The 18,345-nt window shown below is 37.7% G+C and overlaps 2 protein-coding genes across 3 annotated transcripts; one reads left to right on the forward strand and one right to left on the reverse strand.

Annotated features, from left to right (window-relative positions):
* Positions 1-2,508: 2,508 nt before the first annotated feature.
* On the forward strand, positions 2,509-10,728 carry CLEC12B (C-type lectin domain family 12 member B). 2 transcript variants are annotated; one of them, XM_037514369.2, is made up of 7 exons: positions 2,509-2,812; positions 4,519-4,617; positions 6,013-6,219; positions 6,696-6,850; positions 7,030-7,145; positions 9,362-9,538; positions 9,699-10,728. In XM_037514369.2, the coding sequence occupies exons 1-6, from the start codon at positions 2,722-2,724 to the stop codon at positions 9,510-9,512; spliced, it is 819 nt and encodes a 272-aa protein (XP_037370266.1). In that variant the 5' UTR covers positions 2,509-2,721; the 3' UTR covers positions 9,513-9,538; positions 9,699-10,728. The 2 variants fall into 2 exon arrangements, with proteins under 2 accessions (XP_037370266.1, XP_054552428.1); XM_054696453.1 differs by having other exon boundaries at positions 2,511-2,812; positions 9,362-10,726.
* A 534-nt stretch (positions 10,729-11,262) lies between these two features.
* LOC119247025 (uracil-DNA glycosylase-like) lies at positions 11,263-16,211 on the reverse strand. The gene is given in 4 exon segments (XM_037513251.2): positions 11,263-11,321; positions 11,323-11,958; positions 11,960-12,138; positions 16,125-16,211. Coding segments are annotated over 4 exon segments (939 nt in total). The 3' UTR covers positions 11,263-11,284.
* Positions 16,212-18,345: the final 2,134 nt, after the last annotated feature.

Here is an 18,345-nt window from a genome sequence, read left to right on the forward strand (position 1 = left end):
GAATAGCCAAACAGAATAAGTATGACATATATTAAGACTGGTCTGTACCCCAGTTCTTGTATGCATGAATAAATAAATCTTTTAAAATAAAGATTTGAAGAAAAGGCAAAATGTGAATAAGGTGAGATGAGAAGGTGATGTTTACCAGGCAGGGCAAAGCTATGGAAGTTTGCATGAGTGTGGTGGATCATGGGAAAGCAAATTGATTAAGCATGTTTGAGCTGAGGATTCAGGCACAGGATAGTGGAATATAAGTTATTCTGTTGAAATCACTATAAAATACACTTGGAGGGAGAATTCATTAGTAAATTACTTGAACATATAATTATTAACCACTGGGAAGTCCCAAGGACTATTCTATTCTATTTTCTTTTTTTTTTCTTTTTAAATTTTTTAAATTTTATATATTTTTACATCATTTTTCAATTTTGCACAATGTATACATCTTCATCTTAGTTATAGTCCCCATACCATTCCCACCCCCATTGTTTTGATCCTACTCCCTTCTCCCCCCGACTGTAGTGTGTCTCTGGTTTATAGTTGCTTGTTGATTTTGATTTTGATTGTAACTTAATTATAATTAGTCTTTTTCCTGGTTACTTATTTAGGTTTTCTAAGTTTCTGCTATGAGTGAGACCATCTGGTATACTACTCTATTTTCTGGAGGTCAAGTGGTGAACAAAACACACAAGAGTTGTGCTCTTGTTGTGCTTATTATGCCAGTAGAGGATGGTGAACGCAGAGGGTAAAGAAGAGATAATTTCAGCGTGATAATTTCAGACCATGGTAAGTGTTACCAGGCTTGGGCAACCCTAACTGTGCTCATTTAGATTGATTTATTTAAGCTTTGCTAAAAGTATTTGTGCAACTGCAAAGCTTTCTTTCTTTTTAATATCATGTAGAATAATTGAAATTTACTTCTGTTAATAACAGGGAGAGGTACCATTTATTTGCTTCCTTGTACTTGTAGCAATGACTTTTGTGATAAGCATTACGTTTGTGTAATTTGACTAATAAAAACAAATCATAGAGGTTAAGTAACTTGGAAAAAGGCATAGGAAAAGTAAATATTGATTTGGGGTTTGAGTCAATCAAGCTGTCTTCATTGCTTTTTTTTTTTTTTTTTTTTTTTTTTTTATTTATACAAGCACTGGGTAGAGTCAGAAGAGCGGGAGGGTGAGAGAATTCACCAGAGCCAGAGCGGGGAGCAGAGCAGGCAGAAGGACCGAAGTACACTGCTGAGGGGAGCAGCGGGCGGCAGGAGAGGTCTGCGGGCCATATGGGACCCTCCTCCGGTGGCTGGGGAGCAGCCGGGGATCGAACCAGCGCCGCGGAGGCCTCGGGCAGGTTCGCAACCCAGCGCTCAACTGCTGCGCCACCGGGGAGGCCCCACTGCTTTTTGTTTTAATAAGGATATTTTATTATCCTAATTGGATGAATTTTGTTTCAAAATAAATTCCGATCTACTAGTCCTACTCTGGCTCCCCCTTGTGGTCACCTTTTTGTTCTGCTTTTTAAAATTTTTTTTTATTTTCTTCATGTCTTCGTATTCCATTCTCTTTTGTAAATAATTTTGCTTAATTTCCATTTTGTCCATTCCCTGGATACTTTCTAACATGGGCACCACTTCAAAAGTGTTCTCTGAAAAAGTAATAATGTGAAAGTGTACGAGTTAGTGAAGAACAGAATAATTAGCAAGAGTATTGGAAAGTTGTATTGAAAAAAAACCAAAATGAGTTAATATGGTTACAACATTCAGCTGCTTGTAACAGTGTGGAGTAAGTACAATTGTATTTACTCAGATAGCATTTTACAAATACATCTGAATGATGGGGTAGGTAATGAATTTGTAAGGGTATGTAAGGAAGTGATTGTTAGAGTTGGCCCTAGTAAAATGTTTAAGTCAGGTAAAATAGAAAATGAGACATGAAGAATTTATGGCAGTGAAAAGGTGGCATGGTCACCAAGTATGGTATCCCTGTGGGCATCACAGAACTATGGGTCATTGAATCACTATAGGGAATGAGCTGGAAAAACAGAAGCCGGTACTCTGGGACTGAGGTCACAGAGCAGTTTCTTTCATTAGGGATGGATTTGTCAAGACTCTGGGGCAGTGTTGTCCAGGAGAATGTTCTGTAACTGTAGGAAGGCAGGTCTGCGGTCAATAACCATTGTGGTTATTGATCCCTTGAAAAATAACTACTGTGACTACAGAAAAGGATTTTTAATTTAATTCATTTAAGTTGAAATAGTCATGCACAATGTGTAACTACACAGCTCTTCTTTTCTTTGTATCTGTTTGATATCTGATATGGTGAGTATGTACCCGCTCTGATGTCTTCATATAGCTTTAGCTGACCTTTGACACATAAAGACAGCAAGTTGACACTTTATTAAAATATTCACAGCAGGCTTTATGTGGAGGAGCATGGGAATTCCTCCATGGAACACTGTTCTGATCTTTGTTTTCACAACAAGAAACAATGCTAGAAGAGCAGACCCGCTTAGATCTATGATAGTCTGATGTCTGAGGAGAAGAGTTGACTCCTCTTTCTCTGAAGAAAAGCCGACTGTCATTCTGTCCTCCAAGAGGGAGAGCAGGGACTGTCTTGTGTCAACTGACTATCTAAATAAAAGTTCCCAGCCTTGAAAAGAACATCTTGTTTCTGGGCCTGAAGATATCGACACATTACATAATTTGTAGTAGTGCTTTCTTCTACAATGTCTGAAGACGTGACCTACGCGACACTCACATTTCAAGATTCTGCTGGAGCAAGAAATAACCGGGATAGAAATAACCTAAGGAAAAGAGGTAGGAGCTCAGAGGACGTAAGATGTGACCTGGGGGATGGACAGGTGTGAATGTGTCGAGGTGCTGACTTTGGAACTGATGGTAAAGGAGGCACACTATGGATTCTCCAAAATGGAGACAAAAATTACATGATCTATTAGCAGAGTATCCCTAATTTTTGTAGAAAATATGTGGCTTCCAGAACTTCTCTAAATTGTGTGATGTCACTAAGTTCCATGAAGTTCTGTGTTACAGTGAAACACTTTAAATGAGTTTGGGAACTAGGGTTTCTTTTTACAAGTCCTTGATATTTACACCTTGCAAAAAGATGCACAGGGGATATTATTTTAGAAGCCAGATTAGAAGTCTTTAAAATGGAGAAGTGGAAGAATTTTTCTTTTCAAATGTATAAATAAATGAAGAAAAAAGTTGGAGGGGAGAGTTGTCAGAAATGGACAAAAACCAATTTCTGCCTTATAACTATTTAAAACTTTTTCTAGAACTAGGGGTAAGGGATGGGGAAAAATAAAAAAAAACCTAGAAACTTTTTCTAGGAGTTGAAATACCCAACTACTATACTATCTCTATAGTGGTTTATATAAGTGAATCACATTGTTATCAGAACATAATTTTGAAGTAGACAGAATAATAGTAATCCTTTCTCCAATGTACTAATGAGAAAACTTAAGTGAAATAAATTAAAGATTTAACTAAGTTCATACAACAGATATGTGGCAGAGCCAGGCTCAGTTCTAGTCTCAGTCTCTGATACTTGGAAGAAACAGCAGTCTCTGTGGTCAAGAATCCAATTTAATATATCAGATTATGTCCTTTACCTTCTGTTAATGGTTCAAGGTTATTACTCTGAATCACCTAAAACATATGAACTGCGTTGTCCTTCTTTTTAAATTTTTTTTTTAGTTTAAACCCACCTGTATGTGGTTTAGGGGAGATGTTTTACAAAAAGGGGTTGGGGGTAGACTTTATATGTGTCTAATATAAAATCTAACTGTAACCCCTGAGGAAAAAGGAGCTGAGGATATGGCACCCCCAACAGTTGCTTGAAGAAGGCATGCATCTATCAGAAACACTGGACTAGATGCCATTAGATCCCGAATTAAGAAACAGGAAGGTCAAGTGCATGTGAGAGTCATTTGTATGTGAATATATTTTTAAAAGGTCGCATACTAAATCCTAAAGAGTTACCCACTAGCTTTCTAGTCTATTCTGTTTCTTTAGGTTAGATTGCACATTCTTCATTCAACATTCATTCATTCCTGTTGCTAGATGATAAATAGTCTGGATGAAAAGTCAAAATAGAATCCAAAAGAACACCTGCCTCCTTGAAATTTGCAATCTCAAAAATGTGGGGTCCACTGTATTGTCAAAATCATCCAGAGATAGTTTCCACATCTCTTCATGCACTCAGAACACTAAAAGAAAGAATATGATGAGGAAAATACAAACTTAAACAATTAGGAGATATTTAATCTTAAGGAACAGGAGAATAGTGGAGGAGATAAGTGGAGAAATCTTAGCAAGGCATTTACTACATATACTTTTTATTTTATTATTATTATTATTATTATTTTAGATGAGGGCATGGAGGAAACAAGAGGGAAATTTTAGGAGATTTAGATAGAAAGCTTTCCAAGTGGAAAAAGTAACCCAAAGCCTAACAACCACAGGCAATTCTGTTTGCTAATGTGTCTGCTGGCTCTCTTCAGGGTATCCAGCTCTATCCCCCATATGGCGTCAGACTGCCCTGGGCCTGCTAATGCTCTGCCTGATGCTGTTGATAGCACTGGTGACCTTGGGGACTGTGTGTAAGTATATTTGCATCAAACCCAAGAAAGGTAATCAGAAAAAATATTTTAAACTATGGAAATTCAGGTTAGATTTCATGACGGGGTAAGCATTCTGAATCCTGTTAAATTTTCAATCAATTCATCTCTCTCATTGTCTGTATCTCTAAGATCAGCCACTAGGGGGCATCCTTTATTGCTACAAAGATTTTAAACTGAATTCACTGTTTTTCTTTGACAAACTAGAATGCACTATGTAGACTTTTATTTTTCTAGTTGTAGGTTGGAATAAGGAGCCTCTTTTTGCTTAGAAACACATTATTCCAATGTTGGGAAACAGGGGGGCAAATGAGGACTCAAGGACCAGCATGCCATTTCACTTACCTCTAAAACAGTACAAAACTGACAATCTACTCACCTAAGAACTTTCTAGAGTAGGGAATACCTCTAAGCAATAGCAACAGCCTGATGGCTATAAACAAAAAATAGATACAAAACAAGGAGGAAGAATTGCTTGATACAACTTACTCAGTAAGAAGGAAGTTGAACCATGTCCACGTAACCATGGAAACCCCACCTCCATGCATCACAGGCAAAAAGGAATATTCCTTTGATTTTGACTTGCCATTGGGCAATCTGGGGTGAGCAGGATAGGGAATCCTGTACTAACGGTACGTGGAAAAATATCCTGAGAATACACACTTTGTGGGGTGCTAAATATATGCTATTTAGAGTAGGGAAATGGCAATGTTCACTTTCAAAGGGCTTGCAATCAAATATTTTCCCATGAATGTTTATATCTTTGCTACTTTCTTTTCTTTTTGTATATACAAGATCTCTGGGTAATTAAGCTTTAGACATACCTAAATATTTGGGCTTATAAAGGCTAATGATGTGTCTCACCCTTGTGAAAAGAAATATAATGGTCCTACAGCAGAAACAGATATTTGATAGCCAATTATTATAAGGATTATTAGTTTGATTTTCTATAATACATATTTTAAAAAATGAAGATGCATTAATATGTGCTGGTTGGTTCAAGGAAAGGCAGACCATTTTTTTACCCAAAGTTCCTTAATTTTTCTAAAGTTCTTAAATGGGTCTTAGATTTAAGCAGATGAATCACCAAAGTGTTTATTTAAATTGCAGATTTGTGGATAAATGTTGGAGACGTATAATCATTAATTTTTATTTTAATACAACTATAATCATATTAAAATATGAATAAAACAATAAGGATGATATCTAAATCATTTGAAACAGACATCTGTTATGTTTCTTCCATGGTATTTCAAACTTTAGCAGCTGTTAATAAATATTAAACGATCCAAGAAATATTTCTGGATTAAGAGAATAATCTCTGGCTATCATGAGCAAGGAAGAATAACTGAACTTGTCTCCTGTTGTGTCCTGGAGTTTTGCAGATGTCTCACAAAATTAACTCAGATTCAGAGAAGGTGAGTCAACTGCAGAAAGTCATCCACCAGCAGCAAGATAACGAATCCAAACTGCTGAACTTGCCCACGGAGGAGCAATTTCTCAAGTCCCAGATTTCCAACCTGTTGAAAAGGCAGGGGCGAATGGCCATCAAACTTTGCCAAGAATTAATCACTCACATTTCAGGTAACCAGGACCTGCTGACTAGTCAGATCAACTCAATTGCCACAGTTGAGGTCGATCATGAGCTCCCCTCCCCTTAGAGAATGAAACGTTTATGTTATCCAACAACCTCTAAATGATGTCATGCTGAATGCATAAAAGGCCAGGGAAGCTACCAATTTGTTTAATGTTTTTAAAGACACAGAGGCAGATTTGGGAAACAATTTGTTATGATTTCAATCTGATTCTTCATTTCCTCCCTTCACAAACTGCTGTTCAGGAGATCCTCTTGTTAGAAGAAGTTAGCAGCATACCTGGTATTTCAGAGGGCAGAAACTTGAGCTGTGAAAAGAGAATTTCAATCGCTATTGCCTGAACCCATAATCAGGAGTGACTTCATTTTCAGAGGCTCCTACTGTCAAATGATTTAGTTTCCAAAACCTTCTCCAATCACTCTGGAGTTATTTTGTTTGTAATAATAGGTGTAATTTCTTTTGCAGACCACAAATGTAATCCTTGTCCTAAGATGTGGCAATGGTACCAAAACAGCTGCTATTATTTCATAATAAAGGAGGAGAAAACCTGGGTTAACAGTAGACAAGACTGCATGGACAAGAACTCCACATTGGTGAAGATCAACAGCTGGGAAGAAAAGGTCAGTGGAATCTCCTTCTCTGGTTGTAGAAATTACCCATGACAGAATTTCTGATTCACACAGTAGGACTACATTGACTTTTGAATGAGAATTAATAAATAAATTTCACACGTGTTTCCCATTTTGCTCATTAGAATATGACTCTAACATAGTTTTTTTTAACCTGTTTTCTCTCTCAGGATTTTCTCAAATCGCATCCAATACACAAATTTTCTTTCTTCTGGTTGGGATTATCGTGGGATCCACCCAGCAGAAGTTGGCTATGGGAGGATGGGTCTACCCTCTCCCCATCCTTGTAAGTCTTTAGTTATTTGAGGGAAACCAAGCTTTCCAGGGGATACTAAGATAATGGGTGTTAAGTGTAAGAATTATAAGTTTCTATATATATTTAGATATTGAAGTGAGCACAACTTATAAGACAAGAGAGCTTCAATAACAGTAATGCAGAGGATGTACCTAATTTCATCATGAGACAAACTCATCATGCGACATTGAACCTCATCTACTAATTTACATTCACCTCTTTATTTAACAAACATAAATAATACAATGTTCAATGTATTTTATGAATATTAACCCTATTAGAAAAGCATTGTTACTTTCTCATTTTATAGAGGAAAAAAATGATCATGGAAAGATTTTATAATTTGTTTGTGGTCATTTAGCTCATATGTGGCAAAATCAGGACTGAGTGATTTAGGCTCCATGACCTCTGTTTCTCAGTTATGTGGTTCCCCAAACTTACAATCCAGAAGGATGGTGTTTATCATAAAACACACATTAACACACTGATTTAAATTGAAGAATTCTCAAACATTTTCTATCAGAAAGTATCTGAATTAACAGATCTGTTTAATAATCAGGTTTACGATTATATGGCAAATCAATTACATTATATGGCAAGTGTTTATGAATTAAGATGAGTTAAATCTGCCACTTCAAGATTTTGATGAAAAATTTACAGTGCTTATAGAATATATAGACTACAAAGAAATTGCATTGTTTGCAGCTATTTAAAGTTATGAAAAAAATATATTCCAACTTAAAAAATGCAAAATTCTTCTAACAACTACAAAATCAAATATTTCCTGGAAAATCCCTCATCATAGCTATATATTAAAATGATACAATAATAATCTTATTTTAACATAAAATATGGTATTTGCATGTTAAATGAAATTTAAAATCACTGGCATCTTTCTGGGTGTAGCAGGTTTTTCCCCTGCTTCTTATGCCATCAAGTTATTAATCATCTAATTCATTCCTGTTTTACTCTTTAATCATGCTATCAAGGTGTTCTTAATCTAAATTATGTTTATTTTCTAGCAAAAATACTGTGCTTCCCCTGTGACCCAATCATTTCCTTAAATAACAATGATATGTCTATACTTTTCTGCCTACTTATACTTTATCTTCATTCGTGACCCATTATTTTGCCATGGCTTTTTCTACTCAACACCAGTCTCCTACACGCTTACCAGTCATAGCAAGGCTATTGGTCGAGTTTCACACAAATCAAAGGTCAGAATGCGTAAGCAGATTAATAAAGAAAAAAATGATTTGCAACCAGAGCAACGTTTATCATGATATGATCCATCTGCAGTATTCCTGCTAGACTGGGCTTCCACGGGTGGTACCATCACAACATCTAAGTGCAGTTGTTTCCATTTGAGATTGTATGAAGAGGTGCCCCTTCTACCAAAGAACTTTTATCATGCCTGGCCTCCACCCACTCCCAATGAAAACATGGAGGAGGTAGCCATCATGTGAGGTTCAGAGTCTGCAGATACTCATGCCCTGAGCTGTCACCTTCAGATTAGAAAGGCTGAACTTGAGGATCACACAGCCAGTTCCTACTGGATAAAGGTTACTCTGAATAAGTGCATTTACTAAGAATAGGATTTAGCAAACCAATCCTGAAGCGAGAGAATATTGAGTGCAATGCAGACCCTTTGACAAAAAAACCTGGGAATACACAGAAGATGGAGACCAGCTGAGTGTACCTTTCTTCTGACATTAGATAAGGTACCAACAATTCCTGAGCAGAGTAACAAGGGAATGTGACACTGGAGTCATATCTACACATTCATTCATTTTCTCTCTTAACCTCTGCTTCACGCCTCATAAATGTATAAATATATCACAATTATATTTTTGCAAAGAAAAATGTAATAATTTTTCACGCAGCCTATGTTTTCGCTTTTCTGATTTTCTTCATAAGGTTTCAAGGGAAAGTAACTTTACTACTTCTAATATAATCTCAATTTGTGGTTTTGATCATGTTGTTGGTATTCTCAACTCAGAATTTATATATCTTAAAAATTTTACCTGATTAACCTGAAACAAAGACCTATACATGCTAGCTTTAAGGATTTGAGTGTATTGTGGAAACAGAAGCCTGCCAACACTCAGATACAAGATATTTGGTTGTAAGGGTAGCTGAGAATATGGAATTATGATCGAATTTCAAGTATGCAATTAATAACTAACTTTAGATTGATTCACTTTCAGACTTAGTACTACAGAATATGCCCAGATCAATGGATCCAAAGAATGTGCCTACTATCAAAATGGAAATATTTATACTTCCCGCTGCAGTGCTGAAATCTCCTGGATTTGCGAAAAGGCAGCTGCATTAGTGAAGATCGAAGATTTAGATTAAAATGCTTCTTCTAAATTCACTAAGAAGTAAGGCACTTGCTCTTAAACTTACATGAGGAAGGAGAAGGCTACACCAATAGAGGCAAAAACAGATTAAAAAATGACAGCATTTAAATCGTCAGGCAAATAAGATTTCTTTATAGGTGCATCCTTTGCTAACTTCTCATCTGATGTTCTTGTTTTTCAGCCTTACAATTATTGCTGAAGCCGAAGGGAAATAGCTGTTGCATAGCCCTTTTATTCTATTTCACAATCATTTCACTGAACTCCCTCTCTCTCAAGTAAAAGACTCTTTTCTTGCTCTGTCACTACAAATCACAAGTGCACAGGGTGATATTTAAATATTTAACCAGAACTGACACAGGCCACAGCTCTGGAGCAAGGTCCAGGAGGACTTGATTTGATTTTGCTGGATCCTGTTGTGATTTGGGGGATCGCAGGTAGGAGTTTTGATGGAGTGCAGTGCTATACTAAATGATTTGGAAATTCCCAAGTATCTAAGCAAATGGCCTGTCTTTACCACTGTGTACATGCTAAGTAGCAACCTGTGAGTGTAAAATAACTTCCTCCTCCACCTCCCCATGAAAATGCATTTTAATTGCTCTTTAAAATTTAAATATTTGTAATCCAGGTGTATTCCAGTTATGTGTAACCAGGTATATCATTTAGTACTTATATTCTCATTTATTTAAATTAGTAATGTTGAGGTTGTTGATTTAGCAATCTGTGTATTATTAAAAGTTTAATCTACTTTATTTTATTTTATTTTTTGTGAAACTTCAGCAATCTTTATTACCAAACTCTCACCCAGCTAAGAGCAAAAACTATTTCTAACAGGATCTAGTACAGAGGTACTGAATAAAGATTGTCTCTCAAACAAGGGATTAAACACATATATACATCTAATTAAAGGGAAAAAAATTCTCCAGTGTTCCAAAAGCAATTTCAGTCTATAAAACATTTTGCAGTGAATCAACACTGCCTTAAAAACTCCAAGTCAGGATAAACCCTTGAGAAAACATTTCCTCTTAAAAAACAAAAACAAAAACAATAAAACCCTTTCTCATTCCTGTTAAACGTTCACAAATTATTCCTAGAAACACCCACAGTAAGGCATAAACATGAGCCAGCTCACCTGTGTCTCCTGCTCATCCTTGAGGATCATTCCTCTGGAATGTTATTCTAGACTACAACCAGGCAGCTGATCCTTAATATCAGGGCTAGATTTTTTGAAGCTTGCAAAAAAAAAAAAAAAAGCCCCTATGATGCTTCCTTCTGGAGGCCTGTGGCTGTGTGGAAGACCAAGGGAAGCTGTGGACTTGGCTGGCCTCAAAGGCCAACCCCGGGGCCAAGGGAAGCCTTTCCAAAAAAAAAAAAAAAAAAACTTAGCACCTTATAATCTAAGTCTGACCTAACAGGTAAAAATGAGTAGCAACAGGCACCGAAAGGGGCTAGCCTCTCCCCACTTCTGCTATTATGCAGGCTAACAGAGGGGAGAAAGAGCACCTGACCTCACCTCCTTTCTGAGGAGTCTCCCTTGACAGCTTTTTTAGGCCAACGGCATGCTGCACAGACATGGGCTCATGCTGCCATCTTTGTTTTTTCTGGCTGGCTGAAGCCGCTGCTCCTGGGCAGCCTGGCTCACGGCTGCAGAACTAAAGCTTTCCCTTTTATACAAGAGTGCTTAAGAATTATCAGGGAAATTATTTTTTCAACTCAACATCTTAACTGGCAAATACTTGACGCCAGTGGAGGCCCCGACTTGGTGCATGGTCACAGATCCTTCCAGTTGATAGGTTCCTTGCCAGACCAGCAGCTCATTGGTCTTAGAGAAATGTTTACACCCAAAAAACCCCCTGTATGCCGACAATGGGGAGGGATGAGCTGTCTGCAGCACGTGGTGCCGCGTCCTATCGATGACACAGCCCTTCTTCTGCGCATATGAGCCCCAGAGCAAAAAAACGAGGCCACTGGAGTTCTGATTCAGCCAGGACACAACTGCATCAGTAAACTCCTCCCAGCCTCTGCTCTTATGAGAGTTGGCTTGATGTGCCCGCACCGTGAGGACAGCGTTGAGTAGGAGAACACCTTGCTTGGCCCACCCAGATAAATCTCCGTGATCAGGATGAACGAAACCATCTATGTCTGTAGACAGTTCTTTATAAATGTTTTTCAGACTGGGTGGAGGTCGAACAGGTCTTTGAACACTAAAGCAAAGCCCATGAGCTTGCTTGGGTCCATGATAGGGATCCTGTCCCAGGATGACAACTTTTACATCTCTTATGTCACACATCTGAGTCCAGGTGAAGACTTGTTTGTGGGGTGGATACACAGTGTGGTGCCTTCTTTCTTCTGCAACAAATTCCATGAGCCTGATAAAGTACGGCTGCTGGAACTCTCCGCTGAGCTGCTGCTTCCAGCTCTTGCGCAGGCCCACCGGCACTTTGCTTTTCCTGCGCCACCTGGGTTTTCTTGGCCGGGCTGGCTGCCCCATCCCTGCTCTCCTCAGTTACCACTGCCACGCTGGTGCCCCATGGTGAAATTGCTACAGCTTCTTCTGGCACATCATCCTGGTGCCGAGGAGGGAGTGGCAACCTGAAGCCCGGGACCTGCAAGGCAGGCAGCTGCTGCAAATAAATTGTGTGAAAACATTAAGAGATTAGAACCATTACTATTCAAAATGTTTTAAACATAGTTTGTTAATGTCCCTGAATGTTAGATGCTAAGCTGTCTAACTTTAGAGTTTTTCTGGGACAAAACTGCTGATTGAAAAATGGTGTAAATCATACCGTTTTCATTTTCTGCCCATATAATTTCATAGCTGAATAGAGCTAAAAGAAATGATAAACAAACTTGTGACACTGATTTGACTGCAACAGAGATCTAGAGTTTACCAGAAAAACTGATAGGATCCGATTTTCAAAGTTGGTTGCATCAGACGCTTTACAGTTCTTTGAAAAGATATCTCCATTATACCATCCTGTTATTCTCTAAAGATTATAATTCTATAATTCTGAGCTACTCAACATTTTAGAGATGGACCAACAGAAATATATTTAAGTACAAAATTTTAAATGTAGATAACTCTTTTATCATACTTTAAGTGAATATGTTTTATCAGTTCTCACATGGGACTGAAACACAAGTTACAGGGATTTTAAAAAGCAACTTTATTCCTTCATTTCTCTTAAATAGCTATCATTGTCCTTCTCACATAGATAAAATTGTTCATAAGGTCAAGAACTCTACACCTCACTCCCCCACATTTAGGATCTTCTTTATTCCCCTGGGAGAGGATTTCTTCCTTCTATTTTAGCCATAAAAAAGATCTGCCATTAATAATTAAGATTTTTTATTGATTATTTTGTTCCTATAAAAATCCTACACACAATTTCCCTGGTATCTTGTATTTTATTCTGACCTTTGCACCCTGACTTTCATACTCACTAAAAGGGACATTTGATTTTGACCTCCGTGTGACTTGTCTTGTTGAACAAGTAACTTCAAGAAACCACATGAACTTTTTTAAATCTGTCCTTCATGATATATAATAATATAAATGTAATAAACTGCATTACCCCTTAGTTCTCTCAAAATATGTCTTTAACTAGACATAAGACCTGAAACCATAAAATACATAGAAGGAAATATAGGCGAAACACTACATGATATGCACATCAAAGACATCTTTACAGACACATCACCCAAAGCAGTGATAGTGAAGGCAAAGATAAACAGCTGGGACTACATCAAATTAAAGAGCTTCTGCACAGCAAAAGAGACAATAACAAAAACAAAGAGAAACCCCACCAACTGGGAGAACATTTTTGCACCCAACACTAATGATAAAGGACTGATCACAAAAATCTGCAAAGAGCTGATGAGACTCAACACAAACAAAGAAAATAATCCAGTCAAAAAATGGACAGAAGAGCTAAATAGAAACTTCTCTGAAGAGGAAATGCAAATGGCCAACAGGCATATGAAAAAATGTTCAACATCACTTGTAATCAGGGAAATGCAAATTAAAACTACCATGAGATACCATCTTACACCAGTGAGAATGGCACATATTAAAAAAAAAAACTAGCAACAACAAATGTTGGCGAGAATGTGGAGAAAAAGGAACTCTTCTGCACTCTTGGTGGGAGTGTAAACTGGTCCAACCATTATGGAGAGCTGTGTGGAGATTTCTGGACCTACTAAACATAGAGCTTCCATATGATCCAGCAATTCCACTCCTAGGGATTTACCCAAAGGACACAGAAACATCAATTCCAAAGAACACCTGCACCCCTATGTTTATAGCAGCACTATTTACAATAGCTAAGCTTTGGAAACAACCCAAATGCCCAAAAATAGATGACTGGATCAAGAAGATGTGGTACATATACACCATGGAATATTACTCAGCATTCAAAAAAGATAAACACATGCAATTTGCAGCAACATGGATGGTGCTGGAAGGGATCATGCTCAGCAAAATAAGCCAGAAAGAAAAAGAAAAATACCGGATGGTCTCACTCATAGCAGGAATCTAGAAAACTTAAATAAGGGACCAGGAAAATGAATAACTATAAGAAAGTGAAAATCAAAATCAACAAAAAACTATGAACCAGAGACACTCTATGGGGGGTGGGGGCGGGGCGGGGAGGGATTGGGGTCAAAATAAGGGGGTTGCAATTGTATGGGGAATATAAAAATAAAATTTATTTAAAAATAAAAAAAAGTCAAAAAAATATGTCTTATCTTTAGAGATACAGAAGTGACCCAGCCTTTTTCGGGGGGAGAGTAAAATTTGATGCTTATGCTTAAGACAATATATATTTGAAGTCAGGCAAACGTAGCTTTATGTTCCTATGCTCCTTTTAAGGGCTTTATATACTCAGGTAGGATTCTTAAACTCCCAAATCTTGTTTCATCAACAGCACAAGGTGACAAAAATAACTCCCTGTGATTTCTATGGAGAAATAAAGAATATGTTGATAGTGCAGTGAAGAGCAGCAATATTACAGTTAAGATTCCTGCATCTACCTGAAAGGCGAGTTCGTAGGGTTCAAGCACATTGCTGGCTTTTTAGGCAAATAGGGAAATTTATCTTGGTGCAACAGAAGGCAACTTTTTCATACAAATAGGATGAAATCTAGTGCACACAGCCAAGCACCAGCTCACCAGGAAACAGAGCGGGGAGCAATGGGCTAACAGAGGCAGAAGGCCACCTGGGTAATGAGCTGAGATAGGCATTTCCCGGGATTCATTTTGTGCTTTCTCTATCTGGTCTGATGAGGCTGGAACTGAGGAAGCCAAGGCTCATGTCCAGACCCTTTTATCTTTCAGATTGCTAAAAGCCTGGAAATTCTAAGGAAGCAATATTTTTTATTTGTAAATTTACTGAATGAAAAGGGCCATTTTCAGTTCTCCTGTTTCCATGGTTTCTTGATAGAGTTTGTTTCTGAGAAAAGTTACTCTCTGTGGGTGATCTTGATATTGGAACTTCCTTTCAACTCAGGTTTTAATTAATTTTTTTCAGTCTACTTGTTTCCTCCTAAGTACAGATGAAAACATTTGATTAGTTTTGTGCATAAAAACTTTCTATTGTTAAAAATGTATTTGTACATGATGCACATACATATACTATATATATTTAGAAACATACATGTACATGACATACACATGTCCTGTATTTTATATATAAACATTATATATAATATATTCAGATCTATGTATATATGATATATGAACACCTATTATATATGTAATATAGATAAACTCAGAAACAGGTGTATTTTCTTCAGTCATAGCAATACTGTATCTATTTTCTAATACTAGCTATTAAGCATACTACACTTGGCCCAATTATTTAGATGACAATTCATCTCAAGAAAAGAACATTTGAACTAGAATATATAGATGTAATAGAGGAGACTATTAGACAAAAAAATAAGACTTAAGACTAGAGTAACATTTAATTGGAGAGACAGCTAGGTGCCTAAGACAGAGGCTGAGTTGTGCAATGAAATAAAATTGAGTCGTGCAAAATAGTGGCTTGCTTTGCATTTCTGTCTAAAAGTAGTTTTGTAGGTGCAACAAATAATACTACCCCTCCGTCATACTGGGAGTGGTGTTCTCTGGGCGCAGGGGGTACCACTTTGTCATATCTGAGTTTTGTGTCCAAGTGAGGAGTTAGACCTTGACAGGAAGTTAGGGATTGGGGTCTTGGGAGACAAAACAGGAGGAATAGGGACTGGGACCCCAGGAGACATAACAGGAGGGAAAATTCAAAACATCACAAAAGAAGAAAAAAAAGCTCAAAACGCTATCACATTAATCTATAGTTGGACATGGACCAAGGTTGACAAATCAAGAAGCTGAGATCACCATACCACATCCCCTAGATCAAACTCCTGAGCACAACTATAAAGCCCCCGTGATGTTTTCACCCACCCTTTTGGGACCACACTCTTGGGGGAGCTGTTCTGCTTCTTTATCTGTCCCTGCATAAATCTTCTCAGGCCTGCCCACTGCTGCTAGGAGCTGGCTTGTTCCTTTAAATAAAACTGCTTTCAACTTGTTTGCTGTGGTGCGCCTGAGGTGGTTTCTTTCTTCCACCCACCTGGGCCTTGGTTGGGCAAGACCCTTTACAAAAGGCAGACTTCCTGAAGTTCACCAACACAGGAAGACCTAAAAGGTAATCCCCCATCTGACTGGCCTGAGAGACAGTAGAGTTTAGAAAGGAAGCTCCTGACACTCAAGCTCAAGGCAAGTAACTTTTTCAGCAAGTGTCTTTTTTGTGTAAAATTAGAAATTATTTAATCTGGGGAAAAAACAGTATAAACCTTTTTCAAAACAAAAGAACCCACTTGAAATTCACTGTCAGCATTTACTTCCTTTTTTTTTTTAAATTACTTTCAACTCTGTGTTTTCTTTGGTAAATTCAGTATATATTTTCCATCGTTAGATGAATCTACACTCTGTTTTTTACCTTCTAAAAATATTTTCATAATTATAACCAAAACGTAAAATAAAAATGGTGAGGACTAAAGTTACCATTGTGATGGGTGTGGGGCAGACGTGCATCTGAGGAGGGGGGTATATGCCTTTGAATCACATACAATGTTGTAAACCCATTTTATTTTCTATTTTTTTCTTTGATTCTATTCCTTATGAAAATAAGGACATTTTTAATTTAAACAGTCTAAAATCAAAGCTAACAATGTGAAATTATCACTATTTTCTCCCTTATCAGTTTCATTCTGCCACTTCACAGAAACTTGATGCAATTTTAAAAAATTCTACTATCATTCAGTTTTTAGAAAATGACTTTTCCTTCAGTTGAACAAAACTTTAAGCACCACTGGAAAAATCATGGATATGAGAGAATCCTAGGATTTTATGTCTATACAAAGCTCTTAACTCCTCATTAGTAGCACAGATAGACATAAGGCAACAGATGTGACTTAAGAATTTTAGAGTAAAATTTGTGAATTGCAGTACATTGTAAAGGAAGAAATGAAGATTATGGGGGGACCCTCTTCAGAAAATTTTCTAGATGAAATATTTATAGTAGAATGTTTGAACTACTGAATTTAGATGCTCAATAAAATCTTAAGTCGACACCTTTCTAGTATACAAATGAAGAAAAATGGAACTGTTTTGTCCTATCTTTCTTGTTAAAATTTTATATTTTTTTATATCTGCAAATCAAATTAGTTTTGTTCACTTCTATTGAAAACAACACAAATTCATTTGCAAAAATTTGTTCTCTTGTTCCTCTTTAATTTAGCCTTAAATATTATTTCATCTCTCTACTTCTTCTAAATGGTGTACATATTCTAGGAATTTCCCCAGCCAAAATGAAGATACTTGGTGTGAGAAAAAGACTGAGTCATCAGACACATCCTCTGTGCTAATCTCACAAGATTTCATAACAGCTTGAGCAAAGCCCCAGCCTTTTCGAGACCACAAAAATGTCCAAGGTTATCTGCTCATTCTGAGTCAGACAAACATAGAACAAACAGATTTCCTGGATAGAGCTAAAATGTGTGCTCTCTATATCCCTTTTTTTTTTTTTAAAGATTTATTTATTGGGCCTCCCCTGGTGGCGCAGGCAGTTGAGCGCCAGCTGTGAAGCTGTCCCCAGCCTCTGCAGTGCCAGTTCAATTACAGTCGGCCTGTGAGGGTCCCATCTGGCGCGGCAGACCTCTCCTGTCATGCCCGTTGCTCCCCTCAGCAGTGTGTTTCTTCAGTCTGCCTGTTCTGTTCCCCACTCTGTCTCTGGTTAATCCTCTCAGCCTCCTGTGCATCTGGCCTGTACCCCAGCTCTTGTATAAATAAATAATAAATTCTTTTTTTAAAAAGATTTTATTTATTTAAGCATACAAGAGCTGGGGTAGAGGCCTGATATGTGGGGAAGTGAGAGGACTCACCAGAGACATAGTGGGGAACAGAACAGGCAGATCAGCAGATTGACTGAAATACACTGCTGAGGGGAGCAGCGGGCGGGTCAGGAGAGGTCTGCTGTACCATGTGGGTTGCTCCCTGGCCGGGGATCAAACTCATGCTGCAGAGGCTGTGGAGTGCTTCATAGTGCCATGCTTAACCCCTTGTGCCACCAGGGAGGCCCTAAAAAACTAAATCTTTAAAAAAATTTTAAATTAAAATTAAAAAAAAAAATTTATTTATACATACAAGAACTGGGGTATAGGCCAGAGGTGTGGGAGTGAGAGTGTTAGGGGGAAAGGATGTCCTGAGCTAATTCCATAAGGCTTTGTGTATGGAAAGCCTGACCACTCCAGACCAAAGCCATCAAGACACTGGAACTGACAAATCCCATC

This window comes from Talpa occidentalis, unplaced genomic scaffold (assembly GCF_014898055.3).
Source record: "Talpa occidentalis isolate TD23 unplaced genomic scaffold, MPIMG_talOcc4v2.1 talOcc4.16, whole genome shotgun sequence".
In the NCBI taxonomy this organism is placed as follows: Eukaryota; Metazoa; Chordata; class Mammalia; order Eulipotyphla; family Talpidae; genus Talpa; species Talpa occidentalis.